Raw genomic sequence first — 23,273 nt, 5'->3', positions numbered from 1 at the left:
CCCCCAGCCAAGCGTTTGAAGATTTTAATGTAGGGAAGAGAGTATTGAATCTTCCCCTTTTTTCTGGTGGGTATTCCATACCCTTTTCCTTTGTATTTTAAACACTTTTGTGTTAGGGGAGTATAATAAGCGTTTAGCGTTCACTCAACGAAAAGGAAGAGATATTTCTTCTTCTTACTTTTATTTTTGGAGCTTTTGTTTTAGGGTACCATAAACGGGAAGTGCTCTGCAATTAAAAATGAGTTGCTCTCGTGTCACCTTTGGATTTGTTGTTGACATGGGAAATCGTACTTAACTTGAACTTCCAAAGGCGACTCGACCGCCACTCATTTTTGACCGCCCGTTATATGTGCTCCTAATACATCGAGAAAAACATTTTGTTAACGTTAGCTGAATGGGAAGAGCATTTTCTAGAATCAAGGTTGCAACTGTTTACTTTTACATTCACCTTCGTGTATGTGCTCCTGATACATTGTGAGGAAAATTTTGTTACCTTTCGCTGAACGGGGTCTTTTTCTAGAAACAAGAAAATGCTTAGTTTCAGTTTCTAGAATCAATGATTAAGCTTTAATTGCATATTTTCACTTTAGCTTTTGGAAATGTTTGCACCAGAAGACTATAATGAAGGAGGAAGTATCTTACCTCCTAATGCACATGAGTTTCTCAGAAAAAATTGTTAACTTTCGCTGAACGCGAGAAACAGGAGTTACTTTTCACCTGCTTATTTCCAATGTAACTTTTGTGAATGTATGTATCAGGAGACCATAATGAACAAGGATATATATCTACTTCTAATGCAGCAAGAGAAAAATCTTGTTAACGTTGGGTGAACGGGACGGCCTTTCTCTAAAAACAAGAGATATGATGCAATTGCTCATTTTCACTGTAACTTTTGTATCAGGCCACCATAATGAGCTAGCTCCTAATACACCGACAAAAAAGTGTTTGTTATAGTATGATGAACGAGAAGATTCTTTTTTATAATCAAGAGGTACGCTTCGCCTCCTGCTTATTTTCACTTTATTTTTTGGGAACTTCTGTATCAGGAGACTATAATAAAGTATGAAGTAATACATAGAGTATCTGGCAGAAAAATGTTGTCAACTTTCGCTGGAGCCCTTCTCTACGATCAAGAGACTCCCTGCAACTGCTTATTTTCACTTTAACTCTTGGGAGTATAATGAACTATGCCCCCCCCCCCCTCCCAGTTCACAGGTCTTATGGCAGTGTCTCATGTGTCTTGGGGTTTGTAGCCTTCAGACTTTTTGGAAAATTTAATATCAGGAGGGTTAAATGGCCAAGGAGGTATTTCTCCCTTTGAACCATATGTTATCGCCCTCTGGTTGCTAGGAGAACATAACGAACATGATCAGCTGTATTTTCTATCCTTTTTATATCAGTATAAACTCTGTGCTTATTTTCTGTATATAGCGACAATAGACAATAATAATTAGCAAACATTTGAAACGTTTAGCCATACACAATTAAAGTGTATACGAATAATGTCAATTTAATGCACCTTTTGTATTAATGGATACCGGAGAGGTGTTAGAAATTATCACGAAACCCACATGCACCACGTTTTAAAAACGACCTACGCCCATGTCTAGGAAGAGATCATTAGACATTCAAATGATTTGTTTCTCGCATTGTGTGCCCACAAAGAGAGGGCTATAGTAATTTTATCCTTTAGAGATTAGGGCATTGTACACCTAACGACACATCGCCCGTAACAAAAAGGAAGTCGGAGAAATGCAGAATTTAATATTTATCGACGGGTTTTTTTTTCCTACTCGAACACCCATCAACGTCTCGGGCGCGCATTAATTTATTACCAGAAATCCGTGCTCCTCCCTAATATCAATCAGTGCTCGTGTCATTAACAAAAACAAAAGCCGAAGGCAACAAATTGATGATTGAAACTTTTTGGAAGTTAGTTTTGTAATTAAAGCGCTTGCGTTTTGTATTTCCCCGCCGAAATCGGCGCGCAAGAAGTAACGTAATTTAACCGCCGTTATTAAAATACAATAACGAGCAAAGACGGGTGGAAAAATGAAAGGGGATCGAATAAAAATGATCGTGAATTTGTCTTCTCGACGAAAATCAAAACTTACTGCCATCGGGTAATGTGATTATAATTACAATGGCTGATAAGGTCGGATGGGACGCCTACAAAAATCAAAAATCGTATACGAGTTGATGATGCCTATGGGGTATTAAGGTACAAATTGACAAAGAACTGACTTAATGTCTTAGAGGATAGCTTGATCGATGTCTGATGGGTGTTTTTCGTTTTTTAATTCTCTTTTCTTACATCCTCAATTGCCGTTGTTTAAAAACGTGTGAATGCGATTTGTCGATTTTTACGCTAATTGCCTCTTTGTTTCTTTTAGTACCAGTAAATGACAACGATTGGGGATCGACTTGAACAATGAATTAGATTTGAATTAGATTAGGAGAAAATGTGAACTTAGGTACCCAAATCTTCCAAATTCCTGAAGTTCCCGAAGGTTGCCAATTTTCTCAAATTCCCCTAAAAGTCAGTTATTTTTAAAATTACAACGAAAAACCACATGCTTTGTTTGATTTTGTTCACAGGTGCACATGTCCCCTATAAATTCAGAAGCTGAAGAGTTGGAACGATTATGGATATCTATCACTATTGATACTTACCTACATCTTCCTAAGCAACTCCTATTATAACAATAGATTCTTCTACACCTCAATCAATCTATAATAGCGAGCAGCCAAATGTCAAATCAAAGCAATAACATATAAAAGAGAAAAATTCATTCCATCCATTCAATGGGAGAATTTAAAGCCAATTCAAACAAGCGATTTTTCCTGAAAAAAAGGACAAGCATCGAAATCCTCTTAATTTAAAAAATACACAAACACATTGTGTTCGGAATTGAAATGCTAAAAGTGTTACATCGAAGGGTGGCGTTCAATCAAATTTAGGGAGTATTGGCTGTCTACCCCGCGCAACAGGTCGCCGTACATTCTGTCGGTGAAAAATCGCTTTTCAATAGGTTGAAAACGAATTGCTTCTGGGGGCAATTCGACGTTTACACAATTTTTTAGTGTTGTCGCAACTTTAATGGAGTCGCGATTTCTTGAAGTTTGCACAATGGATTTTTTGCAATTGGATTTATATTTTAATTCTAGTTCGATTGCAGTCTCCATGCTATTTTGCAGAAGCCTACCATGATTAGATATAGGGATTCGTCGATTTCGTACTAAAACGGTTATATCTCCCCTGAAAGAGAGGAAAAACCTTACTCCACTAATATATGAAGATCTTGTGATAATTGTAAGGAATGCAGCACTGACCAGACCCCTCAGTTCAACACTCTTCACCAAAAAGGTATAATGTTGTTTGCCCTTATATTATACAGGGTGCCCATGAAATATAGTATCTATCTCGGTAATACTGATGTATACAACTTTTTTCTATATGGAAGTTGTTTATTTCCCATAATAAGGCAGTATTCAGATGCTTTGATTTCAGAAAACAAATGAGTAACTAAAAACAATTGATTTTTTTTAAATAGCAATGCACCCTTGATAGAGTTTTTTTTCGATGATGTACTCTTATATAAAAAAAAATTTCAAAATCATCAATAAATTAATCTAGATATCCTACATCAAAATAAAACAAATGAATGTGTACGTTTGTATTTAACCTTAAAGACAACACGAAATTAGCAATAATTGCCGCAACAAATTCTCCCAGAATACTACTCAGACATTAATTTCAAGCTTTCCGTGATAGGTTAGTTGACTGGCTTGCAGTTAATAATAAAAAATTTTTGAACACTTATTGCGATGAAAACCATTTTATTGCTAATTTCATTTGTCTTCAAGGTTTAATAAGAAACGTCACATTCATTTGTTTTATTTTGATGTAGGATATCTAGATTAATATAATTATATTTTTTGAAAAATTGTATTGTATAAGGGTACTGACACCATCAAAAATAGAAAAAAAGTCCCTATAAAATGAACCTAATGAATAAGTATACTGCAATTTAAAAAAATTCAATAAAACAACTGAATGCTGCCTTATTATGGGAAATAAAATGTTAGACAGCTTTCATATAAAAAAATTTTGTATACATATATACTATGTTCCATTCATAATGGGCACCCTGTATATATTTTCATAAATGATCATGAAATCTTCATTTCCTCACGAATATCCCATACTGTGCAGACCCCTGGTCTATGTTCTAGAATTGAGTGTTAGCGTATATGTTCCTTACACCAAAATTGTGGTACATAGATCAGGGGCCTACGGGGTATATGAGATATTCATGAGGAAATGAAGAGTTCATGGTTCTTTATGAAAATATAGCACAAACCACCCGGTACAAGATTCCCCCACAGAAACATTCAGTTTTTAAGAACTCTCTTATATTGTCTTGGAAAACTACGGTAGTACCGGGGGGTCTGGGGGGTATGGAATACCCCCCCCCCCAGGTACACGAAGACCTTATGTTAATGAAACAGAACATTCAGTTTATTTTATCGGTATAGAGTACCACCCAGGAAAAGGGAAATTTAAAATGATTTTTCATTAACGTAAGATCTTCGTGTGCCTGGGGGGTATTCCATACCCACCACACCCCCCGGTACAAGATTCCCCCACAGAAACATTCAGTTTTTAAAAACTCTCTTATATTGCCTTGGAAAACTACGGTAGTACCGGGGGATCAGGGGGGTACCCAAACTCCCCGGTACAAAATTTACCCACAGTAACATTCGTTTTTAAGAGCTCTCTCGTATTGTCTTGGAAAACTACGATAGTACCGGGAGTCTGGGGGGTATAACCCCCCTGGTACACGAAGGCCTTATGTTAATGAAACAGAACATTCAGTTTATTTTATCGGTATAGAGTACCACCCAGCAAATGGGAAATTTAAAATGATTTTTCATTAACGTAAGGTCTTAGTGTTCCTACACCCCCCGGTACAAGATTCCCCCACAGAAACACAGAAACATTCAGTTTTTAAGCACTCTCCTGTCTCAAGTCTCAAGTTAAAATTAGGCTTTCACTTTAAAATTAAGCCCGCTAGAAACATATTTTTCTAAGCTCGAGGCTTGAATCATGACGATCAGCACTAATTAATTACATCTCGCTTAATAAGAAAAAGCTAGCTACAAAATTAATCAGTTAATTAACACGTTAGTAGTCTCAAGGTCTAATTAGGCCTTCAGTTTGAAAATTAAGCCCGCTAGAAACATATTTTTCTAAGCTCGAGGCTTGAATCATAACGATCAGCACTAATTAATTACATCTCGCTTAATAAGAAAAAGCTAGGTACAAAATTAATCTGTTAATTAACACGTTAGTAGTCTCAAGGTCTAATTAGGCTTCCACTTTCAAAATTAAGCCTGCTAGAAACATATTTTTCTAAGCTCGAAGCTTGAATCATGACGATCAGCACTAATTAATTACATCTCGCTTAATAAGAAAAAGCTAGCTACAAAATTAATCAGTTAATTAACACGTTAGTAGTCTCAAGGTCTAATTTGGCCTTCAGTTTGAAAATTAAGCCCGCTAGAAACATATTTTTCTAAGCTCGAGGCTTGAATCATGACGATCAGCACTAATTAATTACATCTCGCTTAATAAGAAAAAGCTAACTACAAAATTAATCAGTTAATTAACACGTTAGTAGTCTCAAGGTCTAATTAGGCCTTCAGTTTGAAAATTAAGCCCGCTAGAAACATATTTTTCTAAGCTCGAGGCTTGAATCATGACGATCAGCACTAATTAATTACATCTCGCTTAATAAGAAAAAGCTAGCTACAAAATTAATCTGTTAATTAACACGTTAGTAGTCTCAAGGTCTAATTAGGGTTCCACTTTCAAAATTAAGCCCACTAGAAACAAATTTTTCAAAGCTCGACCGTTGAATCATAACGATAAGCACTAATTAATTACATCTCGCTTAATAAGAAAAAGCTAGCTACACAATTAATCAGTTAAGTAACACGTTAGTAGTCTCAAGGTCTAATTAGGCTTCCACTTTGAAAATTAAGTCTGCTAGAAACATATTTTTCTAAGCTCGAAGCTTGAATCATGACGATCAGCACTAATTAATTACATCTCGCGTAATAAGAAAAAGCTAGCTACACAATTAATCAGTTAAGTAACACGTTAGTAGTCTCAAGGTCTAATTAGGCTTTCAGTTTGAAAATTAATCCCGCTAGGAACATATTTTTCTAAGCTCGAGGCTTGAATCATGACGATCAGCACTAATTAATTACATCTCGATTAATAAGCAAAAGCTAGCTACACAATTAATCTGTTAATTAACACGTTAGTGGTCTCAAGGTCTAATTAGGCTTCCACTTTGAAAATTAAGCCTCCTAGAAACATATTTTTTAAGCTCGAAGCTTGAATCATGACGATCAGCACTAATTAATTACATCTCGCTTAATAAGCAAAAACTAGCTACACAATTAATCAGTTAAGTAATACGTTAGTAGGTTCAAGTTCAAATTAAGCTTTCACTTTGAAAATTAAACCCGATAGGAACAAATTTTTCAAATCTCGATCTTTGAATCATGACGATCAGCATCTAGATTAATAAGAAAAACATTAGCTCCACAATTAATCAAAGTTAAGTAGTCTCAAGGCCTAATTAACCTATCAGTTAGAAAACTAATTCCGCTGGAAACAAATTTTTCCGCTATATATAGGGGGCATTTTTTTTTACTTTTTCCTGCATTTGATTTTCCGTAGCTACCGCTATAATTAATTTATGTTTTGTCACTGGCGTTCCCGCTACTTGTATATAGTTGAAGGGCCAGCTTGAAAAGACGCATATCCTTTTCCTGACGTCGGTGGCACTTCTGATATGGGTCTCTGAACGGCTACCACAACGCAATTCTTAATTCGATATTTGTAAATGACAATAATTATAAACAATTTGGATATATCGGACTATTAATCGGGTAGTTTTATCTATAGGCGACCTTGCGACCGTGTTATCTTTTTTTTTAACGTTGACCGGTTCTTGCAACATTATGAACCATTCGTTAGCACAATGATATTTAGCTTAGCAGGCTTTTGATCGCATTTGAAACAAGCAAAGCGACCTGAAACAATGTTATTAAATGCGAGGATTTTACTTCTTGTGGGCATCGCAAGCTGTGCTCATTTCATACCGTACGAGTCCAACGCGATACCCTCAGGTAACGCCCTCCGATTTTAGGCGGCGAGTTTGAAACTGTTACTTTTAGGTTACTACTGGAGAGAGTACGACGGAACAATACCAACCGATGCGGTCCCCGGCGGAAGTGACAAGGACGGGAATCTCACTTACGTTGGCCAGATCTACATGAAAGACTATGGACTGTTGCCGGCCACCATAACTCGAGGATCTACTGTTGCAGTCTCATCCTCGCAGGGCATAACGGTACAGACAGAGAAAGATGTCAAGGTGAGTGCCCGCCGTCTGTATTCCGGCCGCAACTTCGCTCGTCTTGCAGATACTGTGCAGCATGGAACAGTACATGTTTAAGTGGATAGTGACCAAGACTGGAGAGGAGCACTTGTTTACGGTCGACTGTCCATTGGTAAAAGGCGGTTCGGAAACAAATCAAACCATACACATCGGACGGGTAATGTACGAAGGAGCGACTATAATCGGAAGAGTTTTCAGTTACTGGGAGATTCACAAAGGATTGTGGATACCGTACAATGGACAACAGAAGAACTTTAATTCTTACGAAATATTAACCTTCAATTGTCAGAGATATTTTATTGCTAATAAATAGTGCATTTTTTGCGTCGTGTGGGTTTGCCGTAAATAAAACCGACTACTTACGATAGTTATGCACGCTTAAAATTATACACCGCAACACTTTGTTTATATCAAGATCTCCCTTTAATAGTAGCTTCAGGAGCACCGAAACGTTGGAGGTTACCGTATCCGAGACCTTCTGGACTGGAGAACGTCCGGCTAATTAACAATGTATTCCATATAAGAGACTTCGAATTGTATTTTTCAAGAATGGGAAAGGAGGGAGTTGCTTTGAAAGTGTCCACCTTACAAAATGACAATGCTAGAACGCGAATTTGAACCTGGAACCCTGTTCACTGTCTTCTTTGGCTGTAAAACGCCTACAAAATAAGAAAGAGATTTAAAATGTATTTATAAACATAAACACCATATACTGAGGGCAATCATTTTTGGCCTCACGGTAATAACAAAAATATATAAAGCTAATACAAATAAATGTAATTCCACACCTTAGACTAATTAAGACTAGATGATTTACATATAATGCCATATGTACACAAAGAAAACAAATAATACCACTCATTAACACGTTTTTTTTTTGTAATATACATACAAGGAACACTAATCTATCAACATTAAACTAAATAAACCATTTTTTTTGGCATCACGGTTAGAAGCGCTACGAAGCGTTACGTACGCACCAGTCCACATGTAATCCGGAGCATAAATATAATAAAATCGGTGATCTTCAAATAGAAATTTATCAAATGTAGAAAAGAGTACTCTTATTTTATGGTACGTCGATAAACTTTCCCTTAAGTTAGCGAGATTACAGCACCTGATACACACAATTATTAGAAACGTCTAGTATTAAAATCACATGCGTTATTGATATATCTAAGTCTAAGTTTCCTTTTCTTCCTTGGATAATTTAGTGTTGCAACGAATATTGAGAACGTAAAGTGTCACCCTCAATCTATGAGTTTATAGTGCGCCGCGCGTGCGCAAGTAGGTTTCTTACTCTATTAATGGTTCGCAAATTGCTTTTATAAAGATATGTATACAATATAGAATTTTGTGCTATTGCCGTTAAAACTGCATTTATTGTTCGATTTGAAGGCAAAGTTAAGCCACAAAAATATAACAGTCGTTGCATCACTATATAAACAAATCAGTGAGATCGTGCGCGATCCGGATCACACCGAACGAAAATAGTCCGTTTTCCACTGAACAAGTGTCTCCGCTTTTGCGACGTTGCCATTTCGTAAAAAAAGCAGACACAGCAAATTTGGTAACCCTGACGGTTTACTATGGATATAAGTGAAACGGTGTATGGCAACCAGTAGCAGCCGACGACGTGTTGTTCGCTTACAAAAATATATAATCCGGAAGTTACCCCACCAAAAACCTACCGACAGGAAGACCATCTTAATCACTACCAGTGTCGAATGTGAGAGAAATGCAAACCTCCCCGCGATAGCACCACCAGCATGTTATCTTATCGTATATATTGCACCGTAGCACTGGCGTGACAATCGATCGGTCGATTATACAGGTTTAAAGCCGGAAAGGATACCCCCAGGATAACACGATGAAAAGTGCCCTTAAACCTTTAACAAAAATAAGTTTCATCATTACTCAATGTCGGTGACCATTTTTTTGGCAATTCAAGCACATTCTAAAAAAATTGTTTAGTTTTCTACATTTCAAAGATGGGAAGTCTGTCAAAATTGGACCTGTATCGCTTGAAAAAAATAATTTTTGTGTTCAATTTTAAAAATCCAAAATTTTTATTTCTTATTATTATATCCTGTAAAAAAATCACCGACAGTCGTATTTGTTCTAGGAAAAAGAGATTTACACTACTTACCTTACTTGGTTAGAGGTATATTTTCACCAACTTATCCCGGAGGTACCAACTGTCAACTTCCACTCTGCATAACAAATTGAGCTGTACAAAACAGAACAGTTCAGCTTGCAATATTGGAGAAGTGGAATGAGCAAATGTCGTGTTACTCTTAGTTTCTAGTGTTAATTAAGTAGAGACAATCTCATTTTAGTGAAAAAACAGAAAATAAAAAAGGTGTACACATCTACTCGATCGCCTTCGACATGAAGTCAATAAACCGCTTCCCGTACTGCTCTGGATCGCATGTGCTGATACCGTCGACGTTCGACCCGTACTTGACAGTCTTGGCCGCTTTCGCCGCCTGCTTCTTGACGCCGTAATGCGTGAGGACGTCTATAATGGCAACGAAGTAGATCTCCTTCACCGGCGCCGTATCACAGCTCGGAATCGCGTAAATATCCAACTCTGGAATAATATTACCTAAAATCAAAGTTAACCGAATAGATCTCCCGCCCGATACGCACCTTCGTACTGAAGACTGTGCTCCCTGATGAACTGGGCGACGGCGTTCGGCGAGTCCGGCGGCGTGCCGATGCCTAGATTGCGGCCCTCCAGTCCGGAGCCGGTCTCGCTCTCGTCCGAGTCGAGGCCCGTGTTGTCGGACTCGTTCTCGCGTTCGCGCTGCAGCTCCTGCTCGCCCCTCTCCACCTCGTGGATACCTGTCGGAAGGGGGAGAAGTAGAGAAAATTGCGCGCGGCACGATTAGATATCGGGTGTACCTAGCAGTAGGCTGTAGTCCATGAGGTGCAGTTTCGTCAGAAATTCGACGTCGGCATTCAGCGTGTTCAGTAATTTCAGTTTCGCCTCGTCGCCAATGTAAACCTAAATGGAAATTTGTATTTTATTTAACACTGAAAATTGGCGATGTTGGTGCAACTACTTTTAGAACTCATCTGCGTCGATTTCTGTTGTACTTTGAGTATTCTGAACTACATTAATAGAGGTGCCCCTTTAAACCCTTAACCCCCCCCCCCCCCAGTAAACGACAGTCTGATGACCGTTTCCCTACATCCATGATATCATACGCACGTAAATCTCGTAATATACTGGGGGAATATCCACTCCCCACCCCCAGGCCCAAAGATGTTATGTTCTCACCCAAAAAACGAAGTCTATGATCCTCTTCTAAAGAATCAAGACAGTCTTCGGAAAAAAACAAAACACCAGGGGGCTTGGAATATCCTCTATGATACCCCCCAGGAAAAAAACATGGATTCCGTAAACTGGGAGAGGGGGGGAGGTATTCCCCATAACCCCCGTGGACTATGTATTATGCCCCACTAACAAGGGTCTGGAATAACCCCCCCCCCTCGGTAAACGAAAATCAGATTCCCTGCATCCATTAAATCATACGCACGAAAATGTCGTAATATACTGGGGGAATATCCACTCCCACCCCCAGGCCCAAAGGTGTTATGTTCTCACCCAAAAAAAGAAGTCTATGATCCTCTTCTAAAGAATCAGGACAGTCTTCGGAAAAAAACAAAACACCAGGGGGTTTGGAATATCTTCCAGGATACCCCCCAGGAAAAAGACATGGATTCCTTAAACTGGGAGAGGGGGGGGGTATTCCCTATAACCCCCGGTGGACTATGTATTATGCCCCACTAACAAGGGTCTGGAATAACCCCCCCCCCTCAGTAAACGAAAATCAGATTCCCTGCATCCATTAAATCATACGCACGAAAATGTCGTAATATACTGGGGGAATATCCACTCCCACCCCCAGGCCCAAAGGTGTTATGTTCTCACCCAAAAAACGAAGTCTATGATCCTCTTCTAAAGAATCAGGACAGTCTTCGGAAAAAAACAAAACACCAGGGGGTTTGGAATATCCTCCAGGATACCCCCCAGGAAAAAGACATGGATTCCTTAAAGTGGGAGAGGGGGGGGGGGATTTCCCCTAAACCCCCGGTGGATTATGCATTATGCCCCACTAACAAGAGTCTGGAATAAACCCCCCCCCCCCCCCGCAGTAAACGAAAATCAGATTCCCTGCATCCATTAAATTATACGCACGAAAATATAGTGAGGGGTATTGCCCCAAACCTCCTGGTGTTATGTTCTCACCCAAAAACCGCACCCAAAGGCTTCAGGGCTAAGCGTATTTCGGAAAAAAAGCAACACCAAGGGGTTTGGGGGGTATGGAATATCCTCACGAAAATGAAATGGATTCGTTATGTACTGGAGAGTGTATAACGGAGGGAGGGGGCGTGGGGTGTATTCTCCACTTACCCCCCCCCCCCACCCGTCCTAACGAAAATCAGATGACCGTTTCCCAACATCCATACGCACATAAATTTCGTAGTACACTGGAAGATTACCCTCCCGCCCCAGACCCAACGGTGTTACGTTTTCACCCAAAACAACGAAGGGGGGTATTCGTGCGTATGATTCCATGGATGTATGGAAACACCCAAAAACAGAAGCCAAAAGAGGAATATTCGATGGTCCTTTTCTAAAATATCAAGACAGGCTTCAGGGGTTAGCGTATTTCGAAAAAAAAAATAACAGCTGCGGGTCTGTATATTACGAATTCCCCTTTGGGAATTTTTGAATCAAAAAGTCAAAAAATATACTATTCTAACTGATTTCTAAGAAATGAAAAACATGGGACGTTTGCGACGACTTCTGTTGTCATTTGAGTATTTTAAAAGTAGATTAGGAGTCCGTTTTGAAAATCTTTAAAATCAAAAATTCAAAAAACAGACTTCTACATTCTAAGAAATAAAAAAAATCGGCCGTTTGTGCTGATTTCTGTTGTACTTCCAAGTAATACAAAAGTGGATTAATAGGGAGTCCTCTTGAGCCAGTTTTTTTAAACATTTATAATCAAAAAACACAGACTTCAACTAATGTGAAAGAAAAAAAAAGATCGGGCGTTTGCGTCGATTTCTGTTGTACTTTCGAATATTTTAAAAATAGAAGACCCCTTGTCCTCTTGAAACCAAAAATTTAAAAAACAGACTCCGACTAATATAAAAGAAATAAAAAAATCGGGCGTGTGTGCCCATTTTTGTTGTACTTTCGAATATTTAGTAATAGTAAATTATATAGGGGGTCTTCTTGAGACATTTTTTAAATTTCTTAATCAAAAATTTAAAAAATAGACTTCAATTAATGTTTAAGAATAAAAAAAATCGGGCGTTTGCGTCGATTTCTGTTGTTCTTTCGAGTATTTTAAAAGTAGATTGTATAAGAGGTCCTCTTGAGACATTTTTAAAATTTTTTAATCAAAAATTCAAAAAACAGACTTCCACTGTTGTGTAATAAACCAAAAAAATCGGGCGTTTCGTCAATTCCTGTTGTATATTCGAGTATTTTAAAACTAGATTAATAGGGGGGCCTCTTGAAACATTTTTAATCAGAAAATTCAAAAAATAGACTTCAACTAATGTCTAAGAATCAAAAAAAATCGGGCGCTTGCTTCGATTTCTGTTGTTTTTTCGAGTATTTTAAAAGTAGATTATATAAGGAGTCGTCTTGAGACATTTTTAAAAATTTTTTAGTCAAAAATTCAAAAAACAGACTTCCACTGTTGTGTAAGAAATAAAAAAAATCGGGTGTTTCGTCAATTTCTGTTGTACTTTCCGAGTATTTTAAAAGTAGATTAATAAGGGGTCCTCTGGAAACATTTTTTAATCAAACATTCAAAAAATAAGTTTTATCTACAATCTAAGACAACAAAAATCGGGCGTGTGCGCCCATTTCTGTTGTACTTTCGAGTACTTATTTTAAAAGTAGATTACGAGGTAGATTATAATATGGAGTTCTCGTAAGCCAGTTTTTTTTAAATTTTTTGATCAAAAAATTCCAAAAACGGACTTCTGACTAAGAAATCCAAAAAATCGAGCGTTTGCATCAATTTCTGTTGTACTTTCCCAGTATTTTAAAAGTAGGTTAATAGGTGGCCCACTTGAGCCATTTTTTTATTAAATTTTTGTATTAACAATTCAAAAAACAGACCTACTAGTGTCTAAGAACACAAAAAAATCGGGCGTTTGGGCTGATTTCTGTTGTACTTTCGAGTATTACAAAAGTGAATTAATCGGAGGTCCTCTTCAGACATTTTTAAATCAAAAATTCAAAAAATAAGACTTCAACTACTGTCTAAAAAATCCCAAAAATCGGGTGTTTGTCGATATGTGTTGTACTTTCGAATATTTTAAAAGTAGATAAATAGAGGATCCCTCTTGAGCAAGTTTTTTATATTTTTTAATCAAAAATTCAAAAAAAGGCTTCAACTGCTTTCTAAAAAATAAAAAAATCGGGCGTTTGTATCGAGTTTTGTTGTATTTTCGAGTATTTTAACAATAGATTAATAGGGGGTCCTCTTGAGACGTTTTTTTAAATTTTTGAAACAAAAATTCAAAAAACAGATTTCATCAGCAGTTTAAGAAATCAAAAAAATTGGGCGTTTGCGCCGATTTCTGTTGCACTTTCGAGTATTTTAAAAGTGGATTAATAGGGGGTCCTCTCAGGGTCATTTTTTTGAAATTGTTTAATCAAAAATTCAAAAAATTACTATTCTAACTATTTTCTGAAGCATAAATCTTACAGGAGATTTCTAAAATACTTCTAAGAACATCTTTAGCTGGTTTCTCTATCTTACGTTTGTGTAATCCCCCCAAATTGTACCCCCGCATGTCAGGTAAGCCGCTTAATATTAAGATAAGATAACGTGCTCACTTTCATTTGCTGATTAACAAAGTCGTTATCCTTTAAAGTGGGCAGATCCTTTTCCAGCTCCTTGTCGGAGGCCTCCCTGTCGACCGTCGATCCCTTGAGATCAAATTTCCGATGCGTACTCAAATGATTGGAGAACACATTTCTGGTGACGACAATGTAATGTTCGACATTATCGACCGTTAGCCTATACATGCCCAAATACTGCGGTAGTAAAGTTTTTCCGTGTCGCTCCACGATGTACTAAAAACGACACTCGGTTAAACTAACCTCAAACAGCGCGAGCCGCTCACCGGATGGTAATGCTTAAGAAACGAATGCATACGCTCGACCTCCTCCGACGTGAGCGTCTTAATTACAAATAACCTATCGTAACTGTGGTAAAATTTCGCGCCGCTCTTCCCCGAGGAGTCGTCGGGTAGCGGCTGCGAGCGGGTCAGGCTCTCCTTATAGTCTAGATCGTCTATCCCGAAACGTTCCCGGATATTCCTAAAGACCATCGGGCAGTACTCCTTCACCTTAAAGTGCGACGGCATATTTTCCCTAAAAAAACACGAATTAACGACACGAAACGACAAGGGGGTGGCAGCGTTAACTTATTGAACAGGTGGTTGTCGACTTTGAGCTTCGAGTAGGCTCTGAAGTCGTCCGGGAGGAGCATCACCGGTATCGTGACGTGCATCAGCTCGTTGATCTACAACTGAAGGTTAACGCGAAAAGCCGAGGGGCGTTCGATGATTTACCGTGTGGTTGATGCCCCACATGAAGACGGAGAGTAGGGGTTCGTTCGCCCTGAACAGCTTCACCTTTTGGTGTTTAACACGAAAGTGTTTCTTCTTTAACTTCGACATTCCCTTCCGGATAGGCATCGACATTTTCTTGGGGCAGTCTTGTCTCCTGGTTAAGTTACGAACGCGGTGCCATTTTCGAATTGTAGAAGAAAGCTCTTGAGGAATTTTTCGCGGATTCACAAGAGAAAATCAACTGATATTAGTATTTTTTTTTTTAATTTCGACACACACCTTTCATTGATTAGTTATCGGCCGAACTCGGTGCCGATCGCAATTTTCCGGAAAAAGCGGCACGAAGTTCAAAATTCGTTTTTTGAACAAAAAACCGCCAATCTTAAGAGAAGTACAATATTAATCGGAAATTACACAGTTTAATTTTCAGAATGAGCTAAACTGTATTTAGTTTAATATTACAAAAATATAGTGCTCACAGTCACTTTTGTTATATCTAAAACGAGGTGAACTTTGGTAAATAACCGAAGATACCCGAAGAGAAAATACAGTGGCGTGCAGAATGGCACACAAATACGTAGCTTAGGTAGTAAATTTTACAGTAGCAGTACATTTGAAACCTACCCCGATTATATTTAAAATATAACAACCAAGTTATTCAAATTACTCTTTAAAACACGTATTCAGGATCACCTCTCATTATTTATCTGGAAAACACTTACACCCCTCCGTGAGGGGCACATTGGTATTTAAATTCGAAGACGATCAGATCCCAACTTTAAATTACTTTTTTTAAAAATCGTATACGTAATCTCCTCTTACAATTAATTCAGAAAATCACTTACCACCCCTCCATGGGGGCAAATTCGTAAATTTTTGTAAGACAAAATTACTTAAATGCGAAGATGAGCAGATCCCAACTTCAAATTACTCTTTAAAAATCGTATACAGGATCGCCTCTTATTATTCATTCAGAAAATCACCTACCACCCCTCCATTGGGGGCAAATTCGTAAATTATTGTAAGAAAAAAAAATTGTCTCAGATCGACCCGGAAAAAAATTTTCTTATAGAATGTGGCCTGTAGAATCCATAATTTCAAACAGTTCCAAGATTGGGCTACTAGTTCAAAAGTTACAGCCCTTTGACTTTTTTTTTCAAAATTGGTTTCTAGTCTATAACTTTTGATTGAGAAGTCTGATCGAAAAAGTACGAATGGTTTTGGATTCTACGCACCAAAATTAATAGGAAAAAGTGTTTTCCCGAGAAATTTTGGTGCAGTCGATTTTTGGCAAAAAAGGAAGGTTATACTATGCCTTCTTTGAGGTTCAAAAAAGTATTTAAATGTAAAGACGAACAGATCCCAACTTCAAATTACTCTTTAAAAATCGTATACACGATCGTATCTTTTTAATCATTCGAAAAATCACTTATCACCCCTCCATAGGGGGAAAATTACTCTTTAAAACAGATTTGAAAAACGTAATACACACACAACCTGATAAACCTAACAAGAAGTGTCAAATTTATTAGACATCAGGTACAAAAACTTACAATTCTAACTTTAGAAATACTTAATGCGAGTGGGATTAGACCAACACCTTTTTATCAACAAAAGGATACGCCTTAAAACTACCCACTCTTTTGCCATCGACGAAATTATAACATTTGAAGCATGACTCGCACAACAACATCGGATTTAAAGGCATTCGATCCGAATCGACGCAAACCCACTGCGAACCGTCGACGCCGCACACGCTACAAAGCCTGCTGTACGGCGTATGTATACTGACGCAAAGCGGATATTTGTCGGTGTCCAAATTGTCCCGAGTGTTCAAAACCCATCCGTCTCCGAAGGTGAAAATGTGCTCACACCTGCCTTGGTGCTGGTACACGTAGGGATAGCCAAAGCGAACGCTGAGATCACCGATTCGAGTCTACAAATCATATTACATTACCAACATCAATCTACGTATCGTACCAAATCCATGCTACCGACATCCATTTTTATGCCACGATCTGTGCCCCACCCCCGAATCACCTCCGAGTAGTCAAAACTGTTAGGGCGCCGAAGATCGTTATAAAACACATTCTCGACGAAGAAAAAACCCGACGGGTACTCGGCCTTGGAATTACCGACAGTATGTTCGCTCTCCTCCTCTTTCAGTTCGAGAGACAGTCCCTCGTCGGCGTGGCACTTGATGCAGTCGCGTAATTCGGCGAGGGTGTTGGATGGGAGCACGAGAATCTCCTGGGAGAACCTCAGGTTGCTGTAGACGTTACCCTGGCCGTTTCTTGCCTCGAGGCGACTCGGGTACGAGAAGTTGAAGGGCTGGTAGATGCGAATCGATAACGCGCATATCGTCGCCGACGGCGAGTCGACCTGGCGTTGTGCATTGCCGGCCTGCAAATAACTCGATACACTTGGGATCACAGAAAGTCGAGACCTTACCTTGACGCATTCGTAGGTGTCGAGGTGATGCTTGTGCTTGGCGTATATTTCGGTGATTTGCGACTTGAACATCTGCCTGGCTTTAACCGTCGCCAACGTCGTGGAATTATCGGTAACGTGTCCTCGCTTACGTTTACTCAGAGTACGTGGTGAGCACTCTTCGTCTTCGGCGGTCAGCAGCTTTTCACTGAAATTGCACGTTAAGTGGAAGTCGAGCTACAAAAGCGAATACTCACTGCGTTACTTCTCTTAAGCGGCGTTGCTCGTTGGGATCACTGATGTTTAGCTCCTTGCAGAGGACCTCGTGATATTCCTTGTTCCGCAATTTGTCGGTGTTCACTTTTGAAGGGTAGAGTTTGAAGTGGGCCAGAGCCTTGAATTCGTCGTTCAAATTAATCTTTTCGGACGAATTGAAGCGTTCGGGCAAATAAATCTTATCCATTATCACCGATTTTAAATTTGAAAAAGTGAGGTTAGAAAGAAATCGGTGGCTGTAACTAAAGTAACGCTAAATAAGGTAAAGGCCCGTTTACACGAGCTGCACCTTGTTTTACACCAAATCGTAACCAAATACAAAAATCTGCAGTGGCGTACGTAGACATTCGGTATTTTATTTCTTACTGCGGACAGGCCCCTTTATTGCTTTAATTAGTCAACGAAAAATTTGAATAATAGGTATATTTATGGGCAAAAAACCAATTTCGAGTAGATGACACTTCCATTGCCATTTCCAAAATACCACCATTAAAGTGCTGAGGTTTTAACATAAATTGGAAATAGTCTGTCGTTTGGAGGGGTATTCAATACCTCCCCCAGACCCCCAGTTCTGTTTTCTGCTGAACAAACAAGAGGATCTCACAATCCTTCCCCAACAACTGTTACGAGACCCGAAGCATACCCAGTTTGTACAAGAATGTGTTACCGGCAGGTGTAGGACTCCCCCAGTTAACGACACTGGGGGGTATTCCATACTGGCCTGGATATTACCTTTGATAAATGTCTCTATAATTAAAGTGTCTTAAATTACAGTATAATAACCCAAATTTGAAATAACGGCACAGAAAAGCAGGTTTTAAACAGAGAAGGTAATTCGATCATTAAGTACAAAGGGAACTCCGGCCTCACATTTATTAACAATAGCATACGATTTACCCTGATCTTCGTGTAAAGCTATGCGATGGACGCCTGCCTGGAATCGTATTTCCTTTCCGCTCTCTTGCTTCGTGTAGGCGACGACTACATTACAATTTCTAACGCTCTCCTCAATCGCACGCATCATCTTGCAATGATAACCGTGTGAGCTGATCACCCCCTTGTTGCTCCGATACTGCCAGTACTGAGCGGAGATGCTGTCTACGGCAACGAATCCGATTTTCGGATTCGTCAACAAGATGTTCTCCAAATTGTAAAATGTCACCTGAAGCTGATCGCTGTCGTAACAATTGAGAACGATTAAATTGGCGAGGCACGATTTCACGACCTGCAGATCGACATCGAACATTGCGACGAAACGAAACATGTCGAAGTGATGATCGCCGTTAATCAGAACGACCCCGCATCCCTTTCCCGAATGTTCGGCGGGTAGAAGGCAGCGTTTCATGAGGTCCATGAGGAGGGTGGTCTTGCCGACGCCGAGGCCCCCGGCTATTTCGATGAACTCGTTCGGAAACGGGCCACTTTCGATTAGTTCGGGATAAAGATTCTCCAATAACGGACGCTGATTTAATCGTGAGAATAATTGGACTCCCGATTCAATCTTTCTGGTATCCATTTCATTTTTCACACTCGCACAGGTGAAAGGTACATGTGCAATTTTTAAATTCGTAATGGCGGCGATATGGAGCAATTGTCATACAAGTAGCATTTCGCATACTCTAAAATATACAGTGATTTCCGATTTTGAGCAAATGATGTACATTATGAAAATATATTTCCAAAAAAAGTACAAAAATGGACGGAAAGAATAAATTGTACTTAAAACTACAAGCATAAAATAATACTAATCGACCGCTATTGTCGATACTGTACAGTCCCTCGTCATTGTACCGTCGGTATCTGTAAAAAAAGAAATAGAACGCGACGGACCCGGCATGCTGCTTGTTAGTTCACTGGCATCGTCGAGACCGTACTGTGCGGTGTCGTCGGACGAGAACCCGCCAGGGAATGGGTTGTCGATGCGTTGAGCGACTGCATTGTTCCAATCTAAAATCATTACCCGTTTTAGCAGCCAGTTTTCCCCCCCCCCCCCCATCATTGAAGCATTTAAGCCAAAATTTCTAGTTAGTGGAAGGTGTAGTAAATAGTGTGAAGGAAGGGAGAGGAGGAGACATAGGAATGAGCTGAAAGGCACTATGACCCACAATACGTAGAAGTAATGACCCAATCCCCCCATAAAGGGGGGAGATCTCATGGCTATGTTAAAAAGTCACAGTTCAACAGAATTGACAGCTTAAAATTTAAAAAATATTAGTGCCTCCGCCCCTTTCGATACCCTCAAAGGGGTGGGGGATTTAACAAAAAAGCTACGAGAACCTCAAGCCTCTTACCAACTTTCTGAGTGCATGCGAAATTGGAAATTACTTACAGACGCTGCGATACGACCGACACTTACCCTCAAATGCGCCAGGTCCTCCAAACGGGTCAGGTCAGTCAACTCGATGTACAGCGAGTAGACGACGACCCAACCGTAGATACTCGCAATAATGCAAATCGTCCATATGACGACCATCAAGCTGTTGTACGCGAAGATCCTGTCGTTAACGATCGAAAAAAACAAGTAGGCCAAGAAACGAAACATCGTGAAAACGCCGAAGGAGACGATCCACGGCAGCATCTTCTTCTCATACTCCTGCGAAGTAGAATTGAGCGAAAATTCGCGTGGGAAAAGCGACGTACGTTACGTAACGCGATGATAAGCATGATGCTGGTGACGAACACGATTGCGCCGCCCAAAATTGAAAATATAGCGAACATCACTAAAGCGTTACGGACTGAAACGAGTCGTCGCACAATTACACCTTCCGGATGTCGCGCTCTTACCGTGTTTGCTTCCGACGTAAACGAATTCGTACGAAATGAGGTAGAAGCCGTAGTGCGTCGAGCCGGGCGCCGCCATGGAGTAGCAGTAGATGTCGAAGGCGGCCGTTACGACCGTGAAGATCGAGAGAATCTACAAAGGCAAAGGTTTACATTCGAGCTCGGTTTTGCCGCTCACCAGTGAGAAAAAACCGGTGATTAGGGAGATCCGTTGCACGTCCAGGCAGATTACGTCTTGAATTAGGGGCTTTTTGTACCAAGGCACTTGGAGGGACTTTAAGCTGCGACTTCTGGTGCTCCGCAGGTGTGCGCTGCTTCTGTTCGTTACGTGGGAGTACACCGACGGCGTTCCCGTGCTCGGTGATTTTTTCTCAAAGTGCATCATCTGCGTTAAGAATTTGTTATTAATTTTATGATACAAGAAAGAGCGTACCTTTAATTTATTGATAAGTAAATAAACATTAGGTGCGGTTGATGATTTATCACAGTGTTGCCAACGTAAATTTAAAAATAAACTAAAAAATAGATCAATTCTCATACAAGTTATTATTCATACTTCTGCAACGGCACGCATATACAGAGGGATGATGAAAGATCGGGAAACAGGCAGAGCAAACAGAGACCACCACGTGCCTGCCCGGTCCTCTTGCCATTCATCCTTCGTTGGTGTTGGTAGATTGGCTGTTGTAGATTTATTGTGCCTGGTGGATTAGCTGCTGTTATTGGCGATATTTGTGGTTTGCTTGGTAGCGGATGCCTTCTTCTTCTTTGTCCTTCGCTGTAAGCTTGGTTGTTCCCACCAGTGGCGTACGTAGAAATGTATTCGGGGGGGGGGGGGGGGGAAATTAAACAAGTTCGTGGCACATACAGTCACCCAGTGCGTACTAAGAGGGGGGGGGGGGTAAGAAATAGAAATTGGGTTGCAGGTTGCTGGTAGTCATTCGTCTATTTATTATTGTACAGGCGAAAAAGATTAGATTAGAATGGTACCTTATTTCTTACTGCTGACAGGCCCCTTTATTGCTTTTGCTTTAATTAGTCAACGAAAACATTGAATAATAGGTATATTTATGGGCAAAAAACCAATTTTGACAAAAAATTCAAAGGGCTGTAACTCTTGATCTAGTAGTCCGATCTTGGAACTGTTTGAAATTATGGATTCTACAGGCCACATTATATAAGGAAATTTTTTTTCCGGTCGATCTGAGAATTTTTTTTTCTGGGCAAAAAAAAGGCAGTGTATAACCTTCCTTTTTTACCAAAAATCGACTGCACCAAAATTTCTCGGGAAAAAACTTTTTTTTGGTGCGTAGAATCCAAAACGATTCGTACTTTTTCGATTAGACGTCTCAATCAAAAGTTATGGGCAAAAAAATTCCTGTTTCAGTCCAAAAGTTAATTAACAAAATATTTTGTAAAAGTTTAAGCAGTAGTTAACAAAGATAGTAAATGCATATACACAATGTTGGTTACACTCAAGGTTAAAGCAAGTTTTTGGGGACAACGGATCAGGTACCAAGATTCTGAGAAAGGGTTAAAAGTACAGGATGTGACTCATCTTTGGTGCAATAAAGTCCTTTTGTTGAAAGCAAGATGGAAAACTACATGGCCTTGTAGGCAAATTTGACTAAAAACAAGATATGTGGAAATTATTGAATCGCCACTCATTTAACGCACATAGATTCTAAACTGAAGAGCTTTGATTAGCGTAATCTCGCTCCTGCAAGATGGGTAGTCCGCCCCTGGTTTCGGGGTTTCGAACCTACAGTTGGATGTCGAAGACAGCGCACGGAATTAGGTGCCCTAACACATAATTATAGACTACAGTTTCTTTTTCCACCTCCCGTGACTGCTTCATTCACGGAGAAAAGAAAATTGTTAGTAACAAACAACAAGTCAGTACATACATCAAACGAATCAGCAATTTCCACATATTAAAATAAAATGAAAACTTACATGAATGTCACTTCAGGGACAAGATCAAGTAATCAACATCAATAAACATGAATTAAGCAAACATTACACCAAAAACGTAAACAATTACAAACAATAGCATAACGGTATCACACACATGATTGCATTGCGGTTAAACCAAGTAAATTTCAAAAACAAATATTGAAACACACAAAAAATATAAAATGTGGCAAACAAAACACAAATACGATATAAAGAAATGCAAAAATTACTACCTGCATTAAATAACACAAAATAACAACAAACATTTATGGAGCGAAACGTTCACGACCGCCATTCAAGACAAGATGCCAAACGTAACTCCCGTTCGTGCTTTCTAGGTAGCGCAGGCAACTTTTTTTCCCACCTAGAAATTGCATGGTTGCCAACTCTCAAAAATGTATGTATCGTCGTAAGTTGTATATACAGAGTGGAACCTCTCAGGGTGGAGATATTACAGTATGTTGTGAGCCAGTACTGTTATTGTTTACATGGATACATTTACTGCTTTCCTCGTACGTCCACAGAATGGTAGGTAAAGCGGCTCCGAAACTTAAGAGAGTCCTTACAGTTGGATTACATTTGAAATTGAACTGGTTCTTTAAACTAGAACCCTAAAAGAAATCAAAGGTAATCATCTTCGTTTATCTCATAAAATATAGATACCTTACATAAGAGGGCTAATTATAGATGAAGCAACAATGGAAAGATTGTCGTATAACAGTTGAAACCGAAGAA

At 39.3% G+C, this 23,273-nt stretch overlaps 5 protein-coding genes across 7 annotated transcripts; 1 reads left to right on the top strand and 4 right to left on the bottom strand.

Annotated features, from left to right (window-relative positions):
- Positions 1 to 7,002: 7,002 nt before the first annotated feature.
- On the top strand, positions 7,003 to 7,865 carry LOC116161194. Its single transcript, XM_031474452.1, has 3 exons — positions 7,003 to 7,206; positions 7,255 to 7,454; positions 7,504 to 7,865. Exons 1-3 carry the CDS (start codon positions 7,119 to 7,121, stop codon positions 7,789 to 7,791), a joined length of 576 nt encoding a protein of 191 aa, XP_031330312.1. The 5' UTR covers positions 7,003 to 7,118; the 3' UTR covers positions 7,792 to 7,865.
- A 287-nt stretch (positions 7,866 to 8,152) lies between these two features.
- Positions 8,153 to 15,534, bottom strand: LOC116161193 (phosphatidylinositol 5-phosphate 4-kinase type-2 alpha). Of its 2 annotated transcripts, none has more exons than XM_031474450.1 (7): positions 15,096 to 15,534; positions 14,949 to 15,046; positions 14,646 to 14,895; positions 14,356 to 14,595; positions 10,386 to 10,488; positions 10,131 to 10,325; positions 8,153 to 10,086 (listed from the first exon to the last, which is right to left on the bottom strand). In XM_031474450.1, the coding sequence occupies exons 1-7, from the start codon at positions 15,225 to 15,227 to the stop codon at positions 9,851 to 9,853; spliced, it is 1,254 nt and encodes a 417-aa protein (XP_031330310.1). In that variant the 5' UTR covers positions 15,228 to 15,534; the 3' UTR covers positions 8,153 to 9,850. The 2 variants fall into 2 exon arrangements, with proteins under 2 accessions (XP_031330310.1, XP_031330311.1); XM_031474451.1 differs by having other exon boundaries at positions 8,153 to 10,071.
- A 1,038-nt stretch (positions 15,535 to 16,572) lies between these two features.
- LOC116161664 (snRNA-activating protein complex subunit 3) lies at positions 16,573 to 18,137 on the bottom strand. Its single transcript, XM_031475095.1, has 4 exons — positions 17,783 to 18,137; positions 17,547 to 17,733; positions 17,076 to 17,498; positions 16,573 to 17,031 (listed from the first exon to the last, which is right to left on the bottom strand). Exons 1-4 carry the CDS (start codon positions 17,986 to 17,988, stop codon positions 16,684 to 16,686), a joined length of 1,164 nt encoding a protein of 387 aa, XP_031330955.1. The 5' UTR covers positions 17,989 to 18,137; the 3' UTR covers positions 16,573 to 16,683.
- A 73-nt stretch (positions 18,138 to 18,210) lies between these two features.
- LOC116161666 (DNA repair protein XRCC2-like) lies at positions 18,211 to 19,436 on the bottom strand. Its single transcript, XM_031475098.1, has one exon. It carries the CDS (start codon positions 19,315 to 19,317, stop codon positions 18,619 to 18,621), a length of 699 nt encoding a protein of 232 aa, XP_031330958.1. The 5' UTR covers positions 19,318 to 19,436; the 3' UTR covers positions 18,211 to 18,618.
- A 23-nt stretch (positions 19,437 to 19,459) lies between these two features.
- LOC116161665 lies at positions 19,460 to 21,081 on the bottom strand. Of its 2 annotated transcripts, XM_031475096.1 has the most exons (7): positions 21,016 to 21,081; positions 20,761 to 20,967; positions 20,586 to 20,715; positions 20,442 to 20,536; positions 20,158 to 20,394; positions 20,093 to 20,099; positions 19,460 to 19,748 (listed from the first exon to the last, which is right to left on the bottom strand). In XM_031475096.1, exons 2-7 carry the CDS (start codon positions 20,965 to 20,967, stop codon positions 19,546 to 19,548), a joined length of 879 nt encoding a protein of 292 aa, XP_031330956.1. In that variant the 5' UTR covers positions 21,016 to 21,081; the 3' UTR covers positions 19,460 to 19,545. The 2 variants fall into 2 exon arrangements, with proteins under 2 accessions (XP_031330956.1, XP_031330957.1); XM_031475097.1 differs by lacking the exon at positions 20,093 to 20,099.
- Between the last annotated feature and the right edge of the window lie 2,192 nt (positions 21,082 to 23,273).

Source organism: Photinus pyralis, unplaced genomic scaffold, assembly GCF_008802855.1.
Source record: "Photinus pyralis isolate 1611_PpyrPB1 unplaced genomic scaffold, Ppyr1.3 Ppyr1.4_LG10, whole genome shotgun sequence".
In the NCBI taxonomy this organism is placed as follows: domain Eukaryota; kingdom Metazoa; phylum Arthropoda; class Insecta; order Coleoptera; family Lampyridae; genus Photinus; species Photinus pyralis.
This window is presented reverse-complemented; position numbering and strand designations above follow the sequence as displayed.